At 48.5% G+C, this 19,358-nt stretch overlaps 1 protein-coding gene across 1 annotated transcript in view; it reads right to left on the reverse strand.

Annotated features, from left to right (window-relative positions):
• Positions 1–798: 798 nt before the first annotated feature.
• Positions 799–19,358, reverse strand: part of CPXM1 (carboxypeptidase X, M14 family member 1) — a 34,498-nt gene continuing 15,938 nt past the window's right edge. The window contains exons 6-14 of the mRNA XM_033161035.1: positions 18,103–18,253; positions 15,916–16,004; positions 15,343–15,466; positions 12,155–12,351; positions 10,414–10,593; positions 7,820–8,117; positions 6,413–6,552; positions 6,155–6,257; positions 799–3,169 (exon numbers count right to left, since the gene is read on the reverse strand). Of these exons, the coding sequence (XP_033016926.1) occupies positions 2,907–3,169; positions 6,155–6,257; positions 6,413–6,552; positions 7,820–8,117; positions 10,414–10,593; positions 12,155–12,351; positions 15,343–15,466; positions 15,916–16,004; positions 18,103–18,253 (1,545 nt within the window). The 3' untranslated portion in view covers positions 799–2,906. The remainder of the gene's footprint in view (positions 3,170–6,154; positions 6,258–6,412; positions 6,553–7,819; positions 8,118–10,413; positions 10,594–12,154; positions 12,352–15,342; positions 15,467–15,915; positions 16,005–18,102; positions 18,254–19,358) is intronic.

Consider the following 19,358-nt stretch of genomic DNA (forward strand, 5'->3'; position numbering starts at 1 on the left):
CAAACTGCGGGAGGCAGTGGAAGACAGGAGTGCCTGGTGTGCTCTGGTTCATGGGGTCACAAAGAGTGTGGTTGTTCACGAAGAGTCGGACACAACTAAATGACTAAACAACAACAACAAAGACCAGCGCAAGAAGAAACTGCATGGCCATGGTATAAACTATTATTTGCATCACTGCTCTTTGAAATATCCGGTCATTTCTGTAGCCCCCCTCTCCCCATGCAAAGTGCTCTTAGAAGTGATTGTTTTTATGTCCATTACTTAAGTTACTTTTATTCTGCTTTTAAAAAGCAAAAGAAAAGAAAAGAAAAAAGAAATAAAAAAGAGGGGGGGAGCCAAATGTGGAGAAGACCAACTGCGGAAAAGAATGACAGCTTGGAGAAAGGATTGCAGTTTGGAGAAGACTTAAGGAGCAGGAATCCCCAGAGGCTCTAACATCTGTCAGGCATAACCTTTCCCCCAGTTTTGCTTGTTGTAAGGATCCCTAGCCTGAGTCTCTTGCATGTGTGAATATCCCCCATCCTTGGTTTGTGTGTGCATTGGGGTTAATCCTGCCAGGTGGAATAATTCCTTCACTCCAGCTTCTATTCCACTTTTTCAGGGTGGCTCTTCATTAGAGAGAAAACGGTCTTGATGTTGCATTTGGTTGGGAAACATCGTTTCAAGCCATTGTTTTTGGTCTGGTTTTTTTTAAAATCCTGGTATCCTTGTATTCGCTCATGCAAAGAAAAGATCCCACACTGAGTGTCTCAGGCCTGATCGATCAACTTTGGCAGATGCAGGAAGTGACACGCAGGCTTTGGAAGGTTAAATAGCAAAAGGTTTATTTGGTAACGCTCTGTCGGAATGCCACTTGACTCGCAAGGGCACATCAATGCCAGCATTTTCGTTTTAAACAGTTCTCTCAAAGTGAGGCTCCACTTTCCCAAATGCCCCTGCGAAGCCGGGACAACCACCCACCCACCCACCCACCAGCCTGGGGAAACCAAGGCTATGGAACACAGCATGTTCTGGTCAGGGCCTGCCTGTCAGAGCCAGCGTCACATGCCACTGGTTTGCCTGGGTGTTGAAAATGACTCAGGTGATGAAGAAAAACATGGGGGAGAAATATCCATTGTTCAAGGCACAGTCTGCCCACACCCCTCACTTCCCTAACTTTGCCTATGGTGGCCGCCATTTTCAAGGGTTGCCCAACTGAGTCACTAAGCAGAGATGAGTCGGAAGGCTTGGTGGTCTCTGTTTCAAAACACAGTATCATAGAATTGTAGAGTTGGAAGGGACCATTAGAGTCATCTAGTCCAACCCCCTGAAATGCAGGAATCTTGCCCAACATGAGGCTCGAACCCATGACCCTGAGATTAAGGGTCTCATGCTCTACCAACTGAGCTATCCCAGAGGTACCTCCAGAGACAGAGGCTGTAATTTTGGGGCTGGTGGTCCTTCAGTCTTGATTACCTATGTCAGCTTTCCCGAACTAAGTGCCCTCCAGACTCTAGCTCCCATCTTCTTCCCAAAGTCCAGGGATGGTGGGAGTTGCAATCCAAAACATCTGGAAGGCAATGAGGTTGAGGAATGCTGTACTTGAAGGGAGGCCAGCACTGTTTGTGTGAGTCTGGTCCTTAGAATGAAGACAACTCCCTCAGGATCAAGGCACCCAACTGAACTCAGAAGCTAGGAATCCAGATAACGACGTTTATTTATTGTGACGTGGGCACTGGACTGTCAAGGAACCATTTTGTTACCACCAATGTGGTGAACCTTTGGCCCTCCAGACATTGATGAACCACAACTCCCATCAGCCCCAGGAAGCAGAGCCAGTGACCAAGGGATGATGGGAGTTGTAGTGCAGTAACATGAGGAGGTTCCCCATACCTGAGTTCAGGAATGTTCTTGAAGGATTTCATCATTTTATTAAGGGGTGTCCTTGTGGGGCTTTCTCTTGCTTGCTGTTCTTTGATCCCTTGACTGGCTTGTCAGTACTTGAGAGTGTTACTGCCCTTTTAAGAGTTCTATGGAAGGGAGTTTTCCTTTTCTGGCATAGGTGAGCCTTTTCCCAGAAGAATGCTACATTCATGGAAGAAGTCACACCTAATGGCCTGGCTTCTTCCATGTCCATCGTAAAGGGACAACAACTCTCTCAAGTTCTGGGCCTATGCCACTTAGGATGGGATTTACACCCACCTCTCCATCTCTGTTCAGATTCCCTTCAACTGACACCAACTCCTGAGAAATCACTGAAAATCCACATGCAGGTTAGTCCTTTGGTAACTCAATTCATACACTAAATATTGGCCGATTATCAAGAGGAAGAAAGAACTGACTTGCTCACCTCCGGACAGATGGCATTGCTTTGAACCAGGATTTCATGTGACTTCAGGACTCAGCCAAAACCATTTTTTTCAGTGTCAGGGTTTGACCATGGGACATGTGAAGGAATGAGAAATGAGTGCTGAATGCTACAACCAACCTCTGCACACCTGAGTTTAAAGGGAATGGCTTCCGGGAGAGGCATGTACAGGTGCGCTTAAACCAAAAGAGGTTGCTTTAGAAATTCAGCACCATTTCTGACATGTTCATAATAAGTAGAACTTAAAAATGTATGGATCTTGATGAGTGCCAAGATGGCAAACATTGTGCCGAAACAATGACGACAACGATAATATTGTCACAATTGCTTGAGGGGCTGGGAACAAATTCTGGGGCTGATTTATATCTACCGGTAATTTCCCCAAAGGCCAGAAATCACAAGATAGTTTGAAGGCCAATGGCACGGGGAGTCTGTGTCTAGAAACTCAAAACGTTCAGGCTGAAGAAAGAATCCACTAAGATCAGAAGAAGAAGACAACGGGAGTCTGAGAAGCAGCTTTCTGTCCAGGAAGAGGTTGGCGATGGTCAAAGGGTCCCCCTCACTGAGCCCGTTTCTGGGACCGCAGCTTGTGCAGCCGCAGCTGGCGGAGGCGCAAGGCGAGGTCCTTGGGGACCTTGCCCCCTTTGGCCAGGATCTCCCTCAGCCGTTGCTTGGGTGTCTTTGTCAGGCGGAATTCGCACAGGGTGGGGTTGTCCTCATAAGAGACGCGGCAACTCCGGGTGACCGAGTGGTAGCCCTCGGCCGCAGCAGTGACCTCGTACTCGCCGGGGTTTAGCAGGCGCCAGTAGTCCCCGTCAAAAGCTAATGGGGTGAGAAGAAAAGGGGAGTTAAGGGGGATAAGGCGGTGGTTCCCAAATTTTTGGGACGACCCCAACCCCATTCCATAAACTCATCCCCAGTGTCCCCTGTGGGATGTAGCATCACTGAAGCAGTCAAGTTACAGGTGGGTAGCCGTGTTGGTCTGCCATAGTCAAAACAAAATAGAAAATTCTTTCCTGTAGCACCTTAGAGACCAACTGAGTTTGTTCTTGGTATGAGCTTTCGTGTGCATGCACACTTCTTCAGATACACCGAAACAGAAGTCACCAGATCCTTAAATATAGTGAGGGAGTGGGGAGGGGTATTACTCAGAAGGGTGGTGGGAATGGGTGATCAGCTGATAGGTGTGGAAAACCTGTTGACGACTCTTAACGACTGCAATTAGTCTTGCAGGGAAAGGCAAGGGGTGAGATGGCTAAAGATAGCTTTGTCATGTATAATGAGATAAGAATCCAATGTCTTTGTTCAGACCAGGTCTCTCCATGGTTTTAAATTTGGTGATTAGTTGCAATTCAGCCACTTCTCTTTCCAGTCTATTTCTGAAATTTCTTTGTATTAAGACAGCTACTTTGAGATCTTTTATAGAATGAAGCAGTCAAACACAACATTTCCTATTTGCCCAGAGTGGACACACAGGAAAATGTTGCTTCAGCCAGGAGGACTTCCTGTCACACCTGGTCTGGAGCATCCTCTCCCTATGTGTGACCGGGTAGATTGGCGCGACCCTGGCAGACCCTATAAAAGGGCCAGTCATGCAGCCATCTTCCTCTTGACTCTTTTGCTCCCATCTCTTCTTGATGCCTTTTGCTGTCTGCTGGCTCTCAGCCAGCAGCACATGGGCTCATCACTCATAGAGGATCAACCCACCACTTTTCTCTGTAACTGTAAGTACAAGCTAAAGCCTGCCTTCAGGACCATACTGTGAACTGAATGTAAATAAACCTTATAATTACTTTTAAAAAAGACTGTTGTGTCATTATTGCTTTTAAGAGGGAACTAAAGGGGATTTATGGGATGCTGGTGGCGCTGTGGATTAAACCACAGAGCCTAGGGCTTGCCGATAAGAAGGTCGACGGTTCGAATCCCCGTGACGGGATGAGCTCCCGTTGCTCGGTCCCAGCTCCTGCCCACCTAGCAGTTCAAAAGCGCATCAAAGTGCAAGTAGATAAATAGGTACCGCTTCAGCGGGAAGGTAAACGGCAACGCGAGATGAGCGCCGCAACTGCAGAGTTGGACATGACTGGACCTAATGGTCAAGGGTCCCTTTACCTTTACCTAAAGGGGATTTACCAGGAACAATCTAATCGGGACAAGCCAGACTGGATTGCTTTACTCAAATGATTCTCATTAATCCATCAACTAGCTTCCAACAATGTGCAAGGGAATGTTCTCTGCCACAAGCTCACTTCTGTGAGTGAGGAAGGATAATATTTAATCAGTATATCCTCTCCTACTATCCTCAACATTTCCACACTGGCCCAGGCATGACCAAAATCTGTTTTGGGGGCCTAGTCTGGTTGGTTTAATCTTGCCCCTGTAGCAATTTATTTCCTGTGGTAAAATCCTGAAAAAACCTCAACTCTTTCAACCTTTAAAAAGCTTAACAACTTTGGTTGGCCCTTTGGTTGGCTCTCACTTCCCTTCACTTCATCAAATCTGGCACTCCTTTGAAAAAGTTTGGACGCCACTGAGAAACATTATCCAGAATAGCAGTTTGCATGACCCACTAAGGAAGATAATAGCACAATAAAATTCAAAAGATTAACAATGAATTGCACATTTCCGCAAAATACTATTTCATTTGATTGATTCAACAAAATTATAGAATCATAGAATCCTAGAGTTGGAAGAGACCCCAAGGGCCATCCAGTCCAACCCCCTGCCAAGCAGGAAACACCACCAAAGCATTCCTGACAGACGGCTGTCAAGCCTCCGCTTAAAGACCTCCAAAGAAGGAGACTCCACCACACTCCTTGGCAGCAAATTCCACTGCCGAACAGTTCTCACTGTCAGGAAGTTCTTCCTAATGTTTAGGTGGAATCTTCTTTCTTGTACTGTAGTTTGAATCCATTGCCCCGTGTCCGCTTCTCTGGAGCAGCAGAAAACAACCTTTCTCCCTCCTCTATATGACATCCTTTGATATATTTGAACATGGCTATCATATCACCCCTTAACCTTCTCTTCTCCAGGCTAAACATACCCAGCTCCCTAAGCCGTTCCAGCATTTTCCTCTTTGGGAACCAGTGGCATAAAGTGCTTTGGGCCTTGGAACACCCTAAGGGAGTCCTCCTCTCAAACCTTGATATGCAACTAGGGCTGGAAGGAACATAGGAAGCCAACTCATAGAATCATTGAATTTTAGGGCTGGAAGAGACCCTAAGGGTCATCTAGCTGAACCCCCTGAACCAGACCCTTGCTCCATTCAGCTCAGTACTGTCTGCACCGACTGGCAGCAGCTCTCCAAGGTTTCAGGCCAAGGACATTTCCTGCCCTAACTGGAGATGCTGCTGAGGACTGAACCTTCTGAATGCCAAGCAGGTGTTCTACCACAGCTACACCCCTTCACCAAGGGATCCATCAGTTTTGGTCCTCTCATTTTCTCATCCCTCCCCCCTTCAGTTTTCCACATTTCTGCAGCGATCTGCAAATTTTTTAAATCGTGGAAATTCTTGCGCATTTCAGTGCAAATTTCTCCCGACAAGAGCATTTGTGTACGCAGTTTTGACTAACGTACCCCTTTTTGAAAGCAGTTTCTCGTAATGTTGTACATTTTTGTATGCTCGTTTCACTAATGTGCTCGTTTTTGTGCACACTTCCCCCTGGCACTAACATTTCCGCAAACATGCTTTGGTTGGAGAGGTTGCACGGCACATTTCAGCTACGTGGGGGTTTCAAAGGATGTTTCGGTCCTCGTGCTGTTTCAGAAAGTGTGATTTGGGTGGATCTGCCTTCGGATGTGAACTGTACCTGTCCTAATGTCATGGTTGATGCCATCCACCGAAATGATGGCGTCCGCGATGCCCTGCTCCGTGTCTTTGTCTCGGACAATGCCTTTGATGCCCCTTCGGGTCTGTAACGAGACACCTGGTTAGCACCACATCTAGCAGAAGGACCTGGCCTTTGAGACTGAGCAACCCATTTGCCCAGCAGCAAATTGCATAGAAAGAAAATAATGGGGCACCACCTGGTCCTGCCTTCCCCTGGTGGCGGGCGCCCTCTTCTTACCTGCTCCATGTAGACCAGCAAGGATTCCTTGTTGTTCTCCCATTCCCGGGGCAACTCCGACTCATGTGGGAACTTGTCACAGGACAATTCGATGGTGATCTCAAAGCAGTTGGTGTGAAGGTAACTGAAGTCATTCATACCTGCAGGTGGAAAGATTCAAGGCCAGAGGGTGTTTTTAGCTCGGAAAAGAGAAGACGGAGGAGATAGACCTTCAAATATCTCAAGGGTTGTCACATGGAAGAGGGAACAAGCCTGCTTTCTCCTGATCCGGAGGGTAGGACTCAGACCGGTGGCTTCAAGTTACAAGAAAGGAGATTGTGACTAAACATTAGGAAGAACTTTCTGACAGAAAGGAAGAACTTTCTGACAGAGGGCCTTCTTGGTAGTGGCGCCCACCCTGTGGAAAGCCCTCCCATCAGATGTTAAAGAAATAAACAACCACCTGATGTTTAGAAGACATCTGAAGGCAGCCCTGTTTAGGGAAGTTTTTAATGACTGATGTTTTAATGTATTTTTAATCTTTTGTTGGAAGCCGCCCAGAGTGACTGGGGAATGGGTGGGGTATGTATAAATAAATAAATAAATAAATAAATAAATAAATAATTGTAAGAGCTGTTCGATGGGGACGGTCTCCCTCGGGAGGTGGTGGACTCTCCTTCCATGGAGGTTTTTAAGCAGAAGTTGGATGGCCAACTGTCATGGATGATATAGCTGAGATTCCTGCATTGCAGGTGTCAGGAGGCACAGGATCCAACCCCCACGGCAGGTCGCCAGGAATGGATAAGACAAGGAAAAGTTCTTACCAACTGCTTTTTATTCAATATTCACAGAGAGAGGCTTGGCAATGCCGCCTCTTAGAATAAAGGCGTTGCTCCGAGTGAGTCTCCCCCCCCCTCCCTCTCTCATGTGTCATCGCTACGGGTGCTGAAAAGTGCCCTCTGCCTTTGAGCTCTTTGCTCTCCTACGTTCAAGGCCCGCCGGGTTCTGGGAGAGGGAGGGTCTGGAATGCTTTCTAAAGACACTGTGTCTGTCAGCTGCCTCCCCCCCCCCAGTGCTGCTGCTTCTTCCTTCTCCTCCTCTCCCATTATTGCCCAGCTTTCCCCCTCATCTGCCTCTGAGCTGTGACCTCCCTCAAACCCCCGTTGTAATTCTGAACTGTCTTCTCCTTCTCTGGAAGGGTCAGGCTGAGAAGGCGGTCTCCACCATTCCTCCTCCTCTGCCCAGTCCCTGACAGCAGGAGGATGTTCTAGATGACCCTTGAGGTCCCTTCCCACTCCACAATTCTATGATTCTAAGGGAACATAAACTGAAATATGGCACATTGGTGACCATGAACAATCCCATCCCACTGGGGACAGTGGGGTTCTGAGGTAACATGCAGGATTCCCCCCCCCCCAATGCACTCACTTCCAGGCACCGTGTGCCAGTTCGCCCCGTTGATGATGTTGCCTTCCCTCATGAAGTCATCGTAGTGGCAGAGGCGCCGGTCGTCGTCCACCATGGCCAAGTTGGAGGTGGCATAGACGGTGGCGAGCCACCGGAAGACGGCGTCGTCGGCTGTGGGCGTCAGCTCCTGGGCCTTCCAGTAGGTGCGCGTCATGTCGAAGGGGTAGGTGACCACCAACTCGCCTCCGTGCAGGTTGGCGCTGAGCATGAAAGGGTAGCGCTGCATCCAGTTGATGACCGCCCGAGTCTCTGGGGCCACCTGTTGCAGCAGAAACAGGGTTAGTACTACACTTGATCTTAGCCAAAGAGAGGTTGTTGTCCGTCCCCCGTCCCCCCACAGACTCCAAAGAATTCAGAATCCTTCTCTCTGGCAAGTCTTCCAGTGCTTCGTACAGTGGAACCTCGGCTGTCAAACTTAATCCGTTCCGGAAGACCATTCGACTTCTGAAAAGTTTGATAACTGAAAACTGAAAGTGGAAGCCTCAGTACAATAGGGAAACTCAAAATGGAAGCCGCGGCGGGCGTTCGGCTTCCAAAAATGTTTGAAAACCGGAGCAGTTAACTTCTGTGTTTTCGGCATTTGGGAGCTGAAACATTCCAAAACAGAGGCCTTCGGAACTGACGTTTTGATTTAAAAATTATATATATATGTTGAGTGTTTTTTCCTCAATTTGATCCTTTAACATGGCTTTGTATTCATTGTGGTATTTCATGCATTATGACTTGCAGTTATTTTTGTTGATCATCGTTTAGCAATGATTGTAATTGTTAAGAGTGGATTTCTGTTTACTACTTGCTGATGTTTTAAGAGTTAATCTCATTGTGTGTACTATTACATTCTAACAGATTATTGCGTATTACTTTTATTTGATATGTCGTTCCATTTTAAAGTTACGTTTTATTATGACTTTTCGTATTGGATCAGATTATTATAAGTTGTGTGTTCCTTGTTGTAGGTTTTGTTGCTGTAAAACGCCTTGTGCATAGTCATATGGAAAGGTGGCATGCAAATTTAAAGGGAAATGAATTGCTAGCTTGCTGTCTTCAAGTGCAGCGGAGGACCCTCGCCTTTCATCGAATGCGCTTAATTGAAGAAGGGAATGGCTTTGCACCTCAATATTCCCCAGAAGCTCTATTAGCTTGAACATAGTTACAGAAGAGGCACAATTGCCCTTCACTAATTCCACGGACTCCCTGGAAGACTCCCTGGAAAAGACCCTGATGTTGGGAAAGATGGAGGGCACAAGGAGAAGGGGACGACAGAAGATGAGAAGGTTGGATAGTGTTCTCGAAGCTACTAACATGAGTTTGGCCAAACTACGGGAGGCAGTGGAGGATAGGCGTGCCTGGCGTGCTCTGGTCCATGGAGTCACGAAGAGTCGGAAACGACTGAACGACTGAACAACAACAATTCCACACATGGACTGCAAGAAGATCAAACCGATCCATTCTGAAGGAAATCAGCCCTGAGTGCTCACTGGAAGGACAGATCCTGAAGTTGAGGCTCCAGTACTTTGGCCACCTCATGAGAAGAGAAGACTCCCTGGAAAAGACCCTGATGTTGGGAAAGATGGAGGGCACAAGGAGAAGGGGATGACAGAGGATGAGATGGTTGGACAGTGTTCTCAAAGCTATTAAAATGAGTCTGACCAAACTGCGGGAGGCAGTGGAAGACAGGAGTGCCTGGCGTGCTCTGGTCCATGGGGCCACGAAGAGTCGGACACGACTAAACGACTAAACAACAACAATTCCACATAGATCAGAGGCAGAGACGGTGCAAAATTTGTCTGTTTAATTGGCTGAAAGATTGACTGTATGTGTGGTCTGCTTCTGTTTACTGTCCTGATTAAAGGTTTGTTTAACTTGTACAGTTAACCTGACCGGCATGTAAAGATGTCGTGACACTAGCATAGTTGACATGTGATAGACAACATGGCAGCATAGCTGTCAACTTTTCCCCTTTTTTAAAGGGGAATTCCCTTATTCCGAATAGGATTCCTCGCAAGAAAAGTGAAAAGCTGACCGCTATGCATGGCAGTAATTATTTAATGAATATGGTGTATTCATGTGCCTTGGTTGAATATTTGCTGTCTGTAAGAAGGTATAAAAGCTGAAAAGATCATTATAGTTACCCTCACTTTACGAGATGGTCCTTTACTGCCGTAAAGTCAAGAAAGAAGGGGGTCGTCTTGCTTGAATATGGGTTGTGTTTTTATTTAATAAATTCCCTAACTGGGAACGGATGGAGAGAGTGACAGGTCACTCCCTGGACACCATTATTGGAGTGAGGTTTAACTACCAGCCCAGCTGGCTTCTGGGTGTGCCTTGGGAGAAGGTGCCACCTTGCCCTTCACCTCTGGCAGCGAAATCTCTTGAGCCGGCCCTGAAAGTGGACAGGCAGGACATCACTGCTGCCACTGAATGCTTGGAGGAGGCAGGCAGGCAGATGTGGGGCAGATGGGAGCCGTGCTAGCCTTAAATACGACGCCAACCAGGACTCATCTGCCCATACCCGAGGGTCAGAGGGATGGGGGCAGATCCGTGATGAGGCTCACCGTGGCATTGGGGAAAGTGTAATACTCTGGGATGGGGATGTAGTGGTTGGGGAACTTGTGTGGCACCATCTCGTTGTCCTCTGCATCCCACAGGGCCGTGTTGAGGTCAGCAAAGTTGTGGTTGAGGTCGAAGCCTTCGTATGTCCACCGGCCCATCGCCCAGCCAGAGAGCTCAGAGCCCTGCGCAGGAAGGAAGGGAAGAACGTCAGGGCATGGCTTTGCGTGATAACCCCTTCCTGCCTTTTATACTCGGCTTCTAGGAACACGTGTGGCGCTGTGGTCTAGACCACCGAGCCTCCTGGGCTTGCCGATCAGAAGGCCGGCGGTTCGAATCCCTGTGACGGGGTGAGCTCCCGTTGCTCTGTCCCAGCTCCTGCCAACCTAGCAGTTCGAAAGCACACCAGTGCAAGTAGATAAATAGGCACCGCTGCGGCGGGAAGGTAAACGGCGTTTCCGTGCGCTCTGGTTTCCATCACGGTGTCCCGTTGAGCCAGAAACGGTTTAGTCCTGCTGGCCACATGACCCGGAAAGCTGTCTGTAGACCAATGCCGGCTCCCTCGGCCTGAAAGTGAGATGAACGCCGCAACCCCATAGTTGCCTTTGACTGGACTTCACTGTCCAGGGGACCTCTACCTTTACCTTTTTACTCTGCTTCTCCTTGGATTGGATTTGGATTTGATATCCCGCTTTATCACTACCCGAAGGAGTCTCAAAGCGGCTAACATTCTCCTTTCCCTTCCTCCCCCACAACAAACACTCTGTAAGGTGAGTGGGGCTGAGAGACTTCAGAGAAGTGTGACTAGCCCAAGGTCACCCAGCAGCTGCATGTGGAGGAGTGGAGACACGAACCCGGTTCCCCGGATTACGAGTTTACCACTCTTAACCGCTACACCACACTGGCTCTCTTCTGATTCTGCCCCCTGGCTCAAACTAAGGCTGCCTTTATGAATAATAGGAATGTTGCAAGGTTGTTTCTGACGCAGCATCACTTACGTACTTATTTTATTAACTCTGAGCCCAACCGATGATGTGCAACAGCCTTGAACAGAGTGGAGCCACCCACCCGTCAGCCACCGCACAGGCCTTGCAAAGTGCTCCGCAAGACAGCCAGGGCAGCATTCCGTTAAAGTCTTACTCAGAGTAGACCCATTGAAATGAAGGGATCGAAGCTAGCCGTTGATCTCGGTGGGTCTTCCCCGAGTATGCCTAACGTTGAACGCAACACACAGTGTTTTGCAAGGGGGTTCTCGAATCGATTCAAATCGCGAGAAAGGAGACTGCAGCCAAATCGCTTTCTGGCGGTAGGAACTGTTTGATGGCGGAAGAGACACCCTCGGAAGGTTGTGGTCTCTCCTTTGTTGGAGGTCTCTAAGCAGAGGTTGGATGGCCATCTCTAAGGGGTTTTCATAATTGAGATTTCTGCGTTGCATGGCCTCGGGGTCCCTTTCCAATTCTACCGATTCTAGAATTGCCAGCTGATCGTTGGGTCTTCCGAAGCCCCTTTCAAAGCACTATCCTGCACAGAGCTTTGCAGGCCCTGCCAGTTAGTGGTGCCTGCAAACCTCCTTCCGTCTTAGCCTGCTGCGCACCTGATGCCCTTGGAGCTCCAGCGGAGAGACCCAGAGGTCAAGCTCACTGACAGAGGCACATCTACCATTCATGCCACGCCCATAGGTTGACCATAGCGTTTTCTTGTGCTCTCCCGCCACAATCCCTGCCCCAGTGCCTCTGTTCCACCCACCAGTTTGTAGGCCGTCTCGTAGCCATCCGGGTTCATGGAGGGCAGCAGGTGGATCCGGGTCTCGGTGACCAGGCGTACGATGCGAGGGTTGCCCTGCTTGTACTCGTGGCAGAGGTATTCCATCAGGTTGAGCAGCAGCTCCCGGCCCAGAGCCTCGTTGCCGTGCATGCCCGCAACGTAGCGGAACTCGGGCTCCCCTGCAGAAGGGCGCAAGAGAGCATGTCAAGAAGGCTTTCCAGAAGGGTATATTGAAATCAGAAGAGAGCGGGTCGTGATGGCTTTCCAGGAGGGCATACTGAGTCGAGAAGAGCATCCCCCGCCCCCTAGATTTTATTAAAGTTTGGAAAAGGATATTGAAAAGGTTGGGATCGAGGGGTGCATGGCCGTTGCGTCCTCCTCATGATACCCTGCCACCATGGGCTGGAAGTGCGCCCTGAGGAGGTATATGGGCAATCTATCTGGAAGATATTTGTATTTTGAGGTGTTAGTGATTTGGCATGGTTATCCTTCCTTTTCCCTATCTTTTATTAAGCTCTTTGACGCTGTGGGTTAAACAACAGAGCCTAGGGCTTGCCGATCAGAAGGTCGGCGGTTCGAATCCCTGCGATGGGGTGAGCTTCCGTTGCTCGGTCCCTGCTCCTGCCAACCTAGCAGTTCGAAAGCACGTCAAAGTGCAAGTAGATAAATAGGGACCGCTCTGGCGGGAAGGTAAACGACGTTTCCATGCGCTGCTCTGGTTTGCCAGAAGTGGCTTAGTCATGCTGGCCACATGACCCGGAAGCTGTACGTCGGCTCCCTCAGCCAGTAACACAAGATGAGCGCCGCAACCCCAGAGTTGGACACCACTGGACCTAATGGTCAGGGGTCCCTTTACCTTTACCTTGACAACACCAGAACAGCCTCTAATGCAGGCAGCCCCAAACTTTGGCTCTCCAGATGTTTTGGACTACAATTACCATCATCCCTGACCACTGGTCCTGTTAGTTGGGGATCATGGGAGTTGTAGGCCAAAACATCTGGAGGGCTGCAGTTTGGGGATGCCTGCTCTAATGTCCTAATCTGTTGGAAGGAAGTGATAATGATTAGTACCTTCTTTGATGTTGGACATTGTTTTGAGAAAGTGAGGCTTTGGGAAAAGGTGGTTAATGAATAATCTGCACGTAGCTAGTGATCTGCAAGCCACACAGGTTAGCTATCTATTGGATGGTTGTAGGAAGAAGAAGAAGAAGAAGAAGAAGAAGAAGAAGAAGAAGAAGAAGAAGAAGAAGAAGAAGAAGAAGAAGAGTTTGGATTTGATATCCTGCTTTATCACTACCCAAAGGAGTCTCCAAGTGGCTAACATTCTCCTTTCCCTTCCTCTGTGAGGTGAGTGGGGCTGAGAGACTTCAGAGAAGTGTGACTAGCCCAAGGTCACCCAGCAGCTGCATGTGGAGGAGCGGAGACGCGAACCCGGTTCCCCAGATTATGAGCCTACCGCTCTTAACCACTACACCACCCTGGCAGAGTGTTAGAGAGAAGCTCGTGCACGGACTGATAGTTGTGAGGCCGTGCAAACTGAGGCTACTTTCACCACCTTGAGGGCTTCCAAGTGGCAGATTGAGGTGCTTTCTTGGTATCTATCTATTGCTTGCTGTTTAGAATGAAATCTTTAATCTTCCCACTCACTTGTGTTTTGTATTACTTCTGAATCTCATCTTAAAAGAATCACCTTGCATTTGGCAAGACAGGAGGACACCGCAGGGATGCAAACTTCAAATCAGTCCGTTCGGGAAAGTAGTTCTGAAAAAATCTGACTAATTTTTTTTATGCATGCAATGACAGCAGCTAGAACTTTGTGTGCACAGAAGTGGAAAGAAGGATTGGCAACAAAGGAGGAATGGCTTTTGAAACTGATGGACTATGATGGAATGGTGAAATTAACTGCCAAATTAAGAGGACAAAGTGTTTAAGGAGGAATGGGGATCATCGATGGATTATCTTCCAAAGCCCGTACATGAAGTTGCAGTCAGGATTTGAAATATGAGCAGTGGGTTACTGCAAGAACAAATGACAGTGAGGTTTAGATAAGCAAAACAGCTGTATTGTTGTTGTTGTTCAGTCGTTCAGTCGTGTCCGACTCTTCGTGACTCCATGGACCAGAGCACGCCAGGCACGCCTATCCTTCACTGCCTCTCACAGTTTGGCCAAACTCATGCCAGTCGCTTCGAGAACACTGTCCAACCATCTCATCCTCTGTCGTCCCCTTCTCCTTGTGCCCTCCATCTTTCCCAACATCAGGGTCTTTTCCAGGGAGTCTTCTCTTCTCATGAGGTGGCCAAAGTACTGGAGCCTCAACTTCAGGATCTGTCCTTCTAGTGAGCACTCAGGGCTGATTTCTTTGAGAATGGATAGGTTTGATCTTCTTGCAGTCCATGGGACTCAAGAGTCTCCTCCAGCACCATAATTCAAAAGCATCAATTCTTCGGCGATCAGCCTTCTTTATGGTCCAGCTCTCACTTCCGTACATTACTACTGGGAAAACCATAGCTTTAACTATACGGACCTTTGTCGGCAAGGTGATGTCTTTGCTTTTTAAGATGCTGTCTAGGTTTGTCATTTCTTTTCTCCCAAGAAGCAGGCGTCTTCTAATTTCGTGACTGCTGTCACCATCTGCAGTGATCATGGAACCCAAGAAAGTGAAATCTCTCACTGCCTCCATTTCTTCCCCTTCTATTTGCCAGGAGGTGATGGGACCAGTGGCCATGACCTTAGTTTTTTTGATGTTGAGCTTCAGACCATATTTTGCGCTGTATTGTAAGACAGCTCATAAAAAGAAATAAAAAACAAACATCTGGAAAGGAGGGGTGGGAAGTCAAGAATAAATTTATGTTGGGAACAAATGTTTATTTCGATAAATGTTTTGGAATATTTTTTGGAGATTTAATAAAAACGATATTTTTAAAAATCAGCCGGACCGGACTGATTTGAAGGGTGTATGCCTGTTGTGTCCTCCTCATGCTACCCAGCCGGTGCCCCTCCGATAAATGTGCCCGGGGCCATCGCCGCAGCAGCACCCCAAGCTACGCCCCTGCCTTAAAGTAGCAGACAAGTCAGATAAGAGTGGCAGGGTGCTTGCAAAGGCTTGTCCGAACACAGAGTCGCTCCAAGCACGGATGAAATTGGCACAGATTAGGCTCAGCTTCCCTCACCGACTTCATGCTGTCCGGGGTTGTCGGAAATCTCCATGACGTACATTTTCAGTCCCAGGTAGCTCTTCCCGATGCTGTATACTCGGGTGATGTTGGGGCAGGCGTCGTTCACCTGCTTCATCAGCTGCGCGGGGGGAAATTTCACATGTCACTCTCTCAATTCTGGTCGCCATCATCAAGGCCAGCCCAAGACATTTTGCTGCCTGAGGCAAAGGGCGAAATGGCGCCCACAATGGCCCACACCCAATTCCACATACTGTAATGGATCGCAATAGCGATGGATTTAGGACGGTGCAGGAAATTACCCCTCATTGGGCACCAATCCGTGGGGTTGCATAATGATAATAATAATAATAATAATAATAATAATAATAATAATAATAATGATAATAATAATAATAATACCTTTATACGGGTACCTACTCAAAGTTATTCCCCTGTTCAGACAGGTGATTGGGTTGCAGCTTACAGATCAAGTACCTGGGAAACCCCACACATTGTGCATTGCAAGCTTTTCACAGCCCTAGAGATGTTTCCTTCTCTGCACCTTGCAAAGTGGAAAAGGCAACGCACCTTCCTCATGTCCTTGTAGTTGTGGTGCCTGAAGTCCAATTTATCGCTGGTCACAGGTCCCGCGTCCCATGAGTAGATGTTGTTGGGGTCTGGAAAGACACGAGAGAGGAGGACGGCAAAGCTTTGGGTAAAACATACAGGTATCACTGTCTGCCAAGCTTTTTTGGCAACAGGGCGGGGGGCAACTAGAGCGGTTGGTTGGTTGGTTGGATGGGAGGAAAGGAAGCACTTTTTGGTAAAGCAATCAACCGTGAGATGTCGGCCCCAACCAACCAATGCATTCATATGGAGGTCCCAGGACATGAGGGTGGGCAGAGATTGGTTGCCTTCGCATTTCGAGGTGATCCTCACTTGCGTTTCATAGAATCATAGAATCATAGAGTTGGAAGAGACCACAAGGGCCATCCAGTTCGACCCCCTGCCAAGCAGGAAACACCATCAAAGCATTCCTGACAGGTGGCTGTCAAGCCTCCGCTTAAAGACCTCCAAAGAAGGAGACTCCACCACACTCCTTGGCAGCAAATCCCACTGTCAGGAAGTTCTTCCTAATGTTTAGGTGGAATCTTCTTTCTTGTAGTTTGAATCCATTGCCCCGTGTCCGCTTCTCTGGAGCAGCAGAAAACAACCTTTCCCCCTCCTCCATATGACATCCTTTTATATATTTGAACATGGCTATCCTATGACCCCTTAACCTTCTCTTCTCCAGGCTAAACATACCCAGCTCCCTAAGCCGTTCCTCATAAGGCATCGTTTCCAGGCCTTTGACCATTTTGGTTGCCCTCCTCTGGACACGTTCCAGCTTGTCAGTATCCTTCTTGAACTGTGGTGCCCAGAACTGGACACAGTATTCCAGGTGAGGTCTGACCAGAGCGGAATACAGTGGTACTATTACTTCCCTTGATCTAGACGCTATACTCCTATTGATGCAGACCAGAAATGCATTGGCTTTTTTAGCTGCTGCATCACACTGTTTCCTAAACAAATATGCAAAGCAATCAACAAGCTATCTTTCTGCAACCTCTGTTCACTCCTCTTGCTCCTGGCACCATAAGGATGCAAGAAGAGGCTGCTGGATCAGGCCAACATCCCATCCAGTCCAGCATCCTGTTTTCACAGTGGCCAACCAGATGCTTGTGGGAAACCCCTAAGCAGGATTCGAACGCTGCTGCCTCCAAGTGCAGAGGCTACCAGCCTTCGATAGCCCTCTCCTCCGTGAATTTCTCTACTTCTCTTTTAGAGCCATCTAATCCAGAATGTGGCAGCTAGACTGGTGACTGGGAGCGGCCGCCGAGACCACATAACACCGGTCCTGAAAGACCTACATTGGCTCCCAGTACATTTCCGAGCACAATTCAAAGTGTTGGTGCTGACCTTTAAAGCCCTAAATGGCCCAGTATACCTGAAGGAGCGTCTCCACTCTCATCGTTCAGCCTGGACACTGAGGTCCAGCTCCGAGGGCCTTCTGACGGTTCCCTCACTGCAAGAAGTGAGGTTACAGAGGGCCTTCTCGGTGGTGGCACCTGCCCTGTGGAACGCCCTCCCATCACATGTCAAGGAAATAAACAACTATCTGACTTTTAGAAGACACCTGAAGGCAGCCCTGTTTAGGGAAGTTTTTAATGTTTCATGTTTTATTGTGCTTTTAATTCTGTTGGGAGCCGCCCAGAGTGGCTGGGGAAACCTAGCCGGATGGGTGCGTGGGGTATATATTATTATTATTATTATTATTATTATTAGCCGTAGTTTAACTCTTATCTGCCCTGAATCCTCCAACATTCATTGGATGCCCATGAGTTCTAGCATTATAAAAACATTTCTCTAACCGCATTCCACATGCCATGCATAATTTTTGAAACCTCTACCATGTTGCCTCTCACTCATCAAATCCCCAAACACTGCAATGTTTCCTCATTAGAGAGTCCCACCACCCCCTTTCCTGGTGGTCCTTTCCTGAACTTCCCCCAACTCTATAGTACCCGTTTTGACGCGAGGCAACCAGAACTGTAGACAGTATTCCAAATGCAGTCACACCATAGATTCGTCTGGGCCCGGAGGGAGAGGGCAAGCAGATGGCCAACACAGGCATCAGCAGAAAACTGGTGGGCCCCAGACATGGGCCTTTTGTCCAAAGAGTCTCCCAACCCTGGAGCCAGGAATGCCCACAAGATTCGAACCCAGGGCCCTCACCTGGCACTACGCAACCCAGGACCTCCAGCCTCAGACAGATGGTCCCATTCTCAAACCACGTTTGGGGGTTGATGCGGATGTATCGGGCCACCACTGAAGTGGGGAAGAGGCCGAGGACCGGCGTCTCGGGGTCCTTGTTTCCGGCGAAGACCTGGAGCGGGTGACAGAGAGGGAGTCATTTTGAGGCTAGCCATCCAGCAAAACAGAATCATAGCACTGTAGAGCTGGAAGGGATCCTGAGGGTCATTTAGTCCAACCCCCCGCAATGCAGGAATCTCAAGCATCCCTGACAGATGGCCGCCCAACCTCTGCTTAAAGAAGGAGAGTCCACAACCTCTCATGGGACTCTGCTCCACTGTTGAACAGCTCTTGCTGTCAGAAAGTTCTGCCTGACGTTTAGTTGGAATCTCCTTCCTTGTAACTTGAAGCCATGGGTTCAAGTCCTACCCTCCAGAGCAGGAGAAAACAAGCTTGCTCCATCTTCCATGTGACAGCCCTTGAGATATTTGAAGATATCTCCTCTGAGTCTCTTCTTTCCCAGGCTAAACATCTCCAGCTCCTTCAACCGTTCCTCATAAGGCCTGGTTTCCAGACCCTTGATCATCTTGGTTGCCCTCCTCTGTAGACATTCCAGCTTGTCAATATCCTTCTTAAATTGTGGTGCCCAGAACTGGACACAGTATTCCAGGTGAGGTCTGACCAGAGTGGAATACAGTGGTACTATTACTTCCCTTGATCTAGATGCTATGCTCCTATTGATGCAGCCCAGAATTGCATTGGCTTTTTTCGTTGCTGCATCACATCGTGGACTCATGTTAAGCCTGCGGTCCGACTCAGACCCCTAGAAATAAAGCAATGAGTCTAGTTCTCTGGAACAGCTTTGTAGTTCGACACAGCTGGAGGGCACCAGGTCAGTGAAAGCAGCAATGCATGATTGTGTCTTGAACCCGGGACCTTGTGCATGCAAGGGGAGGTGCTCCTGCATATTCCCAGGGCTTCAGCCAGGAGTCCCTGTAATTCAGCATTCCCTACACTGACTGGCAGCAGCTCTCCAAGATTTCGGACAGGACTCTCTCTGCCGAAGATGCCAGCGGGGAATGAATTTGAGATGTTCTGCATGCCAAGCAGGTGTTCTGCCGCTGAGCTACAGCTCCTTCCCTAAAGGCAGGCAGTGAGGCCCCTGGTTTCCTTTGGCAAGGGGGCACAGAGGCCCTTGATTTCCCTTTGGTTGGCTTGGCACACCCTCCAGGCACAAG

This window comes from Lacerta agilis, chromosome 9 (assembly GCF_009819535.1).
Source record: "Lacerta agilis isolate rLacAgi1 chromosome 9, rLacAgi1.pri, whole genome shotgun sequence".
Lineage (NCBI taxonomy): Eukaryota > Metazoa > Chordata > Lepidosauria > Squamata > Lacertidae > Lacerta > Lacerta agilis.